This window comes from Nyctibius grandis, chromosome Z, assembly GCF_013368605.1.
Source record: "Nyctibius grandis isolate bNycGra1 chromosome Z, bNycGra1.pri, whole genome shotgun sequence".
NCBI classification, from domain to species: Eukaryota; Metazoa; Chordata; class Aves; order Nyctibiiformes; family Nyctibiidae; genus Nyctibius; species Nyctibius grandis.
In genome coordinates this window covers 96,674,947-96,683,153 of record NC_090695.1, presented here as the reverse complement: position 1 = coordinate 96,683,153, position 8,207 = coordinate 96,674,947, and the positions used below count along the sequence as shown (strand labels likewise).

Below are 8,207 nucleotides of genomic sequence, written 5' to 3'. Positions count from 1 at the left end.
CTACATACAGTCAAGTGTGCATTTTCCCCCCAAGCCCTTGCACCACGAACCCTCCTCCCAGCCATGCCTCTGCCTCCCTGCTCCCTCCTGGGACCCTCCAGAGGTCTTCCCAGCGGGAGGCTCAAGCCCAGCAACAATCCATCCTTTGCATGAGCTGCATGGGCAGAGCCACGACCCGTGGCACAGCATTGGTGCTGCAGTGTCCTTGTGGCCACCGTGTGCCTCCTCTCCCCGTCCTCGCTCCAAGCCCGTGGTCCATCAGATGGTGCGAATGCTGGTTCCCTCCCTCCCGCAGGAGCTGGGACATGATGGGCCACATCCAGCCGTGAGGTGCTGGCCTCCTCTGCTTTGGGCTTGGGTCCCTGTGAGCAGGTTCAGCCTCCGGTGTCCCTGCAATGGACACGGAGCGTTGCACCCTGCCAGCGGCCTTTCGGTCTCGCAGATCATCACGGTGAGCACAAAGCAGGAGTTTCTGAACGGGATGGAAAAAACCTTGACGCTGCCGTGCTGATGTTTATAGAAAATAACAGGTATTGCTTCTTCCTTCCCCCTTCAGCTGCTTCTGCAGAAAGGTCCCACTGGGCTGAGCTGAGTCACTGTCCTGCCGTGCTCCCAGCACCCCTCACCCTGGCATGGCCACGGCCCCAGGCCAGCACCTCTTCGAGAAAGGGGAAGAAATCTCCAGAAACAAATGTGCTGCCTGTGGAAAAGTGGGAAACCAGCAACCGCACAGGCTGGCTTTGCTTTCACTAGACATTCCCAACGGAGCATCGGTGCCACCAGCCAGATCCCCCTGGGGTATGGTGCCGGTTGGAGGCACCGGGGCAGCCGTGGCGGCAATGGCAGCCCACTCCCTCCCATGCTCTGGGCACCACGGCGCGGTCTGAACCCCACCGCTGGGCAGCCCTGGGGGTGCCGCCGGCTGCTGCTTCGCCGGTTTGCTGATCAAGCCCATTCCGCTCGTGGGGTGAGGTGGGATCTAAAAATAAATACCCAGCTACACTCTCGGAGGCTGCCAGCAGTGCAGAGGTAGCTCTTTCCCTCTGTGAAAGCCAAGCTGGGTCATTAACACTTCTTGCACCTCCAGTGCCAGCAGCACCGGGCCCTGAGCCCAGCAAAAGCAGCATTTAAAGCACCTTCTTGGGGCCCATGAGATGCTCTACGTGCCGTGAGCAGGGCACAGGCCAGCGGCGTGGGTTGACCATCCCATGGATAGGGCAAGGACGGGTGCGCAGAGCGATGCTTGGTCCCAGGACCCCTCCCTGCACCTCGCAGGGTGCCTCCCCCCGGCCCTCATCCCCCAGGATGCCCGGAGAGCCAGTGCAATGCACTGTGAGTGCGGCCGATTTGCATCAAAGGGATAAGGGGGAAACCCCAGGAAACACATGGCCCAGGCATTAATCAAATCTATCTCTAATAATAACCCTCCCAAGCAATGCGCGGGCTCGGGGCTGGAGCTCGCAGTGCAATGGCAGGAGCCGAGGGGGACTAGACACCACGGGAGAGTCAAACGTGAGTTACGCCATGGAGGGGCTGTGTGGGGAGATGGGGGTGAGGGGCTTGTTCGTGCCAGGGCTCGGGGCCACGGTGACATGTCCAGAGTGCTGGTGGGGAGCAGAGGGTCTCCCCGGGCTCTCGCTGGGGGAGCAGAGCCACCACAAAGGGCTTCCACCCTCTGAAATTGGTCAGTGCCATGGGGCTGGAGATGAAATGGACGCTTAATGCTTCGGACGAGGGGCCCGTAGGGGAGTTGGGGGTGCTGGTCCCTGGTGGGTGCAGAGGCAGAGGGGGAGACGCACCCTGCTCTACTGGAAAACAAGTGGCTGCAAAGCCTGGCTGGGTGCACCACACGTACCTTGAGGGGAGCTCAGCCATCGGGATTTTTCCTAGATAGGGCTGAACACCCGGCTTGGCCCTGCCCTCGCAGCAGAGGGGAAGGAGCTGCCCAGCCTGCAGCCCCTCAGCTTAGACACAGCCCCAAATCTCCATTTCCCATGTAGCTACCCTGTGTGAAACCCCACCGTAGCTCCAGGGTGGCCGGGCTCACCGCCATCCCCAGGGCTCTCCGCCGTCCCCGGGGCTCACCGCCATCCCCGGGGCTCACCGCCGTCCATGGAGGTCTTCTCTCTCTTCTCTTTGGGTACAAAATATCCTCAAAGAGCATCTGAGGAGAGCGCCGGCCTGAGCCTCGCTCTGCCCTGGGGAATGTCTTCAGTCAGCTCAATAGAAAGTAATTATTTAATTTTATAGCAATGTTAATTGAACAACTGGGACTGTAAGGCCAGCGTCCCTGTGCAGAGTGGGTTTATCCCTGAGAACGGGAGGGTTTTACATGTGCTGCCCCAGGTAGGAGCCAGTTCGCAGCAGGAGGTGGAGGAAGCCGGTCCCCAGCCCCTCTGAAGGGAAGGTGCTGTGCAAGCAGTGGCAGGACAGACGGACACGCAACGCGCCCGACTGCTGCACACTCCCAAGTACCACAGAGAGAGAAGGAGAGATCCCTGTCAGAGCACAGGGGGGTTTTTATATAAAAATCAAAGTTTGGCTTTGCAACTGCTGCCGTGCAGAGGCTCCGGCCGAGGCAACCTGCAGCCTTTGGGCACACGGAGGCCGGGGCCATGCTGTGGCATCGGGGAGGCTGAAACCTTTCGGGTCCTGCCAGCACCAGCAGGAAGCAGCTGCGGCTCCCCAGCACGGCCCCACAGAGGGATGTGGTCACCCTCGAGCCCTCTCGGTCAGCAAACGGCAGGTTTCCATGTGGTTTTCCCTCGTGTTGGGTTGGCGCTTCCCGCAGTTGCTTGGGCACGCTCGCCGCAGACCCCTCATGTGACACAGCATGGCACGGCACGGCACGGCACAGCACGCCGGCAGGTACTGCCAAGCCGTGGGGATCAGCTGGGGCACAGCCAGGGCCTGAGGCCATCACTTGGGTTGCCTCCGAGGCCAAACCCTGTGGTGGTGGCACAGGTGAGGCTGCAGACAGAGAGATGCAGCACCCAACGATGGGTACATGCGCACACGTATTTCAGCTGCTAATAAGTAAACGCTCATTAACAAACTGATCCTTAAAATTGCAAGTTGTCGGCTAGATTTGTGTGCTGTGGAGGGCCGCTGCCAAAGCCTCGCTCCTGTGCCTTCGGTATCACACCCAGCCCACGTGGGCACAGGGCGGCAGAGGAGGGTGGGACGAAGGGCTCCCCGCGGGAACAAGAGCACCTCCACCAGTGCTTAAAGCTCTCCCCGAGAGACGTCCCTCCTGCTGCTGCTCGGGGGAGTTTTACACATCAAAACTGAGTTTCATTATGATGCCGGAACACCAAAGGGAGATGTCAGAAATTATGCACAGTGTGGCACGAACTGCCCTGCTGCCCCAGGGGAATTCAGAAGTTTCCAGAATTAAAAATTGTTTCAGAAGACGTTGCCGGTGGTCATCCTGGTCGTATTTCTGTTAGTTTCAGAAAAACCTCTAAAGACAAGAGCAGTTCCCGCTGCTCTAACTCCTGCAGGCAGTTGCCTGCACCCCAGACCCTCAGGGTGCAGCACGGGGCCACCGATAAGGCAGGGTGGTCTCCCTGCATGTCCCCTGGCACCTGCACAGGACATGCTCATCGGGGTTATAATTTCAAGAGCCTACTAAGCCTGAAGCAGATTTTGCTGCATGCTCTTGCTCAAGCCTAGGACCAGAGAGTGCTGGGGCACAGCCGGACATCCCCCTGCAAGGGGTCCCAGCCCCAGCAAAGGGACGGGGTGGCGGCAGGGCAGCCTCGGGGTGGTCACCCCGTCCCTACTTACCTCCCGTTCTGCAGCCACGGATGGGATGTGCGTCAGGCCAGATGCCATGAACAACTGCACCGACGAGCAGTACTGGGACATCCTCGTTTGCCGGTGCATCCCCTGCAGCCTCGTGTGCGGCCGGCCCGCAGCACGGAGGTGTGCTGTCTTGTGTGGTGAGTGCTGGGTGGTGCCTGCGGTCCTTGGGCCGAGCAGGCAGCGATGGGGCGAAGCTGGGAGGGGAGATGAGGTCCTGGGATAAAGCACAGGGCGGGCTCCGAGCCAGCTCAGCTTAAAAGAGCTTTGAGCCAAAACCGCGGGGGAACGTGACAGCTTCCCCGCGATGGGCTGGGTCTGGCAACAGCTCAGCACAGACTGGGATCAAGCTGTCCACGTCTCTGTACCTCCCCTTTCTGGGGTCACAGGGAGCCTTCCCAGAGCTGCACCAACACTCACGTCCCCCATCGGTGACACCCCACCCTCCAAAGGCCGGGCCTCGAGACACATCAGGTCCAGTTGATGTGGGTAACGATAAACTCAGCTGTAGGTTTGCAAGGCTGTCCTGCGAGCCTTGTGCCGGGGCAGGCACCCGGGCGCAGCGATCACAGGTGAGGAGGAGGAAGAGACCTGCACTTTTCACCCAAACCCCGCACGCAGCCCTGTGCACGGCCCCTTCCCTCCCCGGCCAGCCACAGTCTGGGACTGCTGCACCCTGTCCTAGGGCACAGGGGAGCCAGCACTGTGCCAAGTCACATCTCCCCCTTGAGGACAGGAGATGCCATCCCCGGGGTCCCGAGCTGGTGCTCAGGCAGGTTTTGGTGTGTCCCAAAAAGCTGTGAAAGCCCCAGGGCGGCAGCAGCTCTAAGAGCAGCGACCAGCAGCTCGCTGCCGCAGGCAGGTACGGCTGCACACGTGTGGCTGCGTACCGTCCCCTCCCTGTGCTGCTGCCTTGCCCCAGTATTCATCATACGGTCAAACACCACCATAAATCCCATGGATCTGTGTCCTGCCAGCCCTGGAGAGGCTGCCAGTGCTCACGGCAGCGGGCAGGTCCTGCCCTGCACCCGGCAGAGCCGCGAGCTCGTTCAGCGCAGCCGCGAGTTCGTCCTCACACGAACCCAAGCACCGGGTGTGGTGGGAGGAGAGCGGTTTGGGAGCCTCGTGCTGCAGTGACAGGGGAGGAGGACATGCTCAGGACACCGTGTTCGCCTCCCGCCCCTCCCGCAGAGGCCACGGAGTGCAACAGGAGAGCCGGCTTCTACTACGACGAGCTCCTGAAAAGATGCATCAACTGCGCGACGGTCTGCGGGCAGCACCCGAAGCAATGCGCCCCGTCCTGCGAGGGTAAGGCTGGTGAGGGCAGGAGAGCGGGGCTGCGGGGCAGGACCCCCGGGCTGGGCTGGAAGAGGAGCCAGGTTACGGGACCGAAGTTGGGGAAGGGGCAGCAAATCCCCTCTTGTCATCCCGGGAGGTTGTGTGTGTGCTGCTGTGTCACTGGGACCGAGGAAAAGTAAGCCAGGGCGTCTGTCTGTCTGTCTCCCTTTTTCTCCATCACACAGTGTGTTTTCCCTTTTGCGTGTCGGTGTTTTACAGGCCCATCCTTCAGCTCTCCCAGCCCCGGGGCAGGATCTGCAGCCACATCTCCCACCTCGCTGAGCTGCCTCCAGCCCTCGGGGAGGGGGAGCAGGAGGGGATGTGTTATTTTCCCCAAGATCCACAACTCCCACATTGGGGTTGAAATGTGGTCACGGGAGAAGGGGGAAGGATGGGAATGTGGGTGGGAAGGGATCTCCTCTATCTCTCCTTGGAAGAGAAATGCAAGCAAACAGAGGCTGTGCATTGCTGCTTTCAAATCCTTTCCAAGCAGAGTGCACGAGTGCTATTAGCAACACCCTTTCCCTATCAAAAAGTCAATAATAGCATGAAGCGTGTACCCGAGGGCTTTCTAAGCACACCCATCTCTGCCTGGCCCACAGCAGGTGCCCTGGGTCCCACCCCGCCTCCGCCAGCCACCCTGGTCACGGCCTCGCCGCCCGCAGCCGTGCTGGAGCAGAAGGCGTGCGTGGAGCAGGAGCCGTGGCTGGTGGTTTACCTGCTGCTGGGGCTCTGCCTCTGCGCCCTCCTCTGCTCCCTGCTCCTGGGCTGGACCCACCTGCGGAGGAAGGGAGAGGTGGTCTCCTGCCAAGCCAGCGCTGGGACCTGCCACCGCAGGGAGGACCCCTGCAAAGGTGAGTGCTGGCTGTACTGGGGGGTACTGGGAGAGGATGGGGAGCTCCCAGATGCCGCTGGGAGGGACAGAAAGCAGAGCCAGTTTGTAAGCAGGGGAGGGAGAGAAAGCAAATGACGTGCAATGCAGTTCAGTTTGAGCCTGGAAGAGGAGCAGGACTGAATCCCCGTGCCCAGATTCTCCATCGTAACCCCCTTCTCTGTCACTCTCTTACAAAGTCACAGGCACAGCTTCCCCCTGCACCACCAACCGCCACCTCTCCCATCTCTATCCCGAGGCTGAGCCGTGGGGAGAAGGGGCTGCAAAAAGCCAACCCTCCTCCAAAATGAACCACCCGCCCAAGGAAGAGCCAGGGCGTTCGTGGCAATCGCAGCTCTGGGTTCCTGCGCTCGGGGCTGTGCTGGGGCTGCTCTGAGGTGAACTGCTGCCTGGCAAGAGCCACGGCAACGCTGGCTACTTGCTCCTTCAAACAGGCTAATGATGCAGCCGATCTGCTGCATTACCTTGCAACATCACACACAGTTTTAGCTCTGGAACCAGAGAGGCTTCATGAGTCTTTGCTTTAGAGAGAAAAGACAGAGAAAGGATAACAGGCAGTGAGTCAACATAGAAAAGATGTTTTCCTTCTCCCTCCTTCTCTGCCTTTAAACATAAAAAAAAACAATTATGCATACACATACATGTTTACATACTGGCTTCCAAGCCAGCCATGCTGGATGTCAAAAATCACAGAGAAAAAGCCCACGAGCCCGTGTGTGGCTCGGAGTCACTCTCCAGCAGAACTGTAATTCAAGCCATCCCTTTCTGCTTTGGTTGAAGGACACAGCGGCTTTGAACGTTCACTTTTAAGGGAGGCCGCCAAGTTCAACAAATTTACTGCGTGCTTTTTAATACCCCCAGTCTAACCTTGCTTAGCAGACCTCAGGTAACGGAGCAGAGCCCTTCGTCTAGCCCGTGGAGCATCGTGGGTCCCTTGAACCGGCCAGCTGGCACCCGCCGGAGCTCTGGCACCTTGCACAGGGCTGCACCGACGCGTTTGCATAGGCTACAAATGCAGCGTTTAATGAAAAGACAATTTACATGTAATAAGTCTTACAACTGCTTTAGTGCTCAACCTCCAGCCTCCCTGCTCAAGGCATTTTCCAACCTCCCCCTCCGATCTCACCTCCCAGGGCGGCAGGACTAGGTGTGAGCGTGTAGGTGATGCACTACGGACAACACAGAGGGCCGTGGGCTTTATCGAAGTGGTGGGAGGTGGATGTCTGCTCCCGTTCCAGGACTGACTCTTTTGTAGGCTCTAGTGCAGCTCTGCAAAGTATTTCTTGGGTAAAAGGTGCTCCTGAAAACCCTTAAGCTAATGCACATAATTTATTTGCAGACCGTCTGGTGGAAGCGGGCAGCGTTGGTGATGGATCCACCAGCATCAGGATCCCAGAGCCGGTGGAAACCTGTGGTTTCTGCTTCCCTGGACATGGCTCTGCTGTACGAGAGACCAAACCATGCCACAGCACCTCCTACCACATAGCAGACAGGGCTGCTCCCTCTCACACCGGGATATGCAGCACAGGAAGCGCTGGGGCCATTCCCAACCCTGACAACGGCTGCTTCAAAATCATATGTTCTCCTTCACAAGAGAAGACACCCATGGCATGACCGTAGCGAACATTCCTGTGCAGGATCAGAAAGGAGGGATGCTCCCTCTGCCCCCAAAACACAGCTGCCTCACCCTCTGTTTCCAGTGACTGTCACGGCTTCTCCCAGGACTGGTGGGCCTGGCACAGCCTTTGCCCAAGGGCTGTAGGCTACAGGCAGTGCCGTAGGTCACAGCCAGTGCTCTATTCTGCCACTCAGGAAACGAAATTCCTGTTATTCCTGTGCACTCCCAGTGATAGAAGTCGCTTCCCATTTAGCAGTGTCTTCATCCTCCAACTCGACCTCTGCAGACTCCTCCGTGCATCCCAGTTGTTGGGAGTGATGTCTCACTGGGGCTTTTCATCCTGGTTCCACCATCAGTGTCCCTTTGCCTCTGCAAAGGATGTTGATGCCGAGCCAGGAGCAGACTGTGGTGTCCACTGGTCCCCATGGAGAGCTCACCTTTCCCTGCTTCAAACACTCCACCGTGTAACACAAGCGGTTCACAACCAGAGCTGTAAGCAACTCAAACACGGACTCAGACCCAAGAAGTTACTCGTGGAAGCTCTAATGTCCACTG

General features: G+C 58.9%; 1 protein-coding gene across 1 annotated transcript; it reads left to right on the top strand.

The window, feature by feature from the left end:
* Positions 1 to 1,385: 1,385 nt before the first annotated feature.
* Positions 1,386 to 7,648, top strand: TNFRSF13B (TNF receptor superfamily member 13B). Its single transcript, XM_068423996.1, has 5 exons — positions 1,386 to 1,512; positions 3,804 to 3,944; positions 4,996 to 5,112; positions 5,745 to 5,996; positions 7,374 to 7,648. The coding sequence occupies exons 1-5, from the start codon at positions 1,386 to 1,388 to the stop codon at positions 7,646 to 7,648; spliced, it is 912 nt and encodes a 303-aa protein (XP_068280097.1).
* Positions 7,649 to 8,207: the final 559 nt, after the last annotated feature.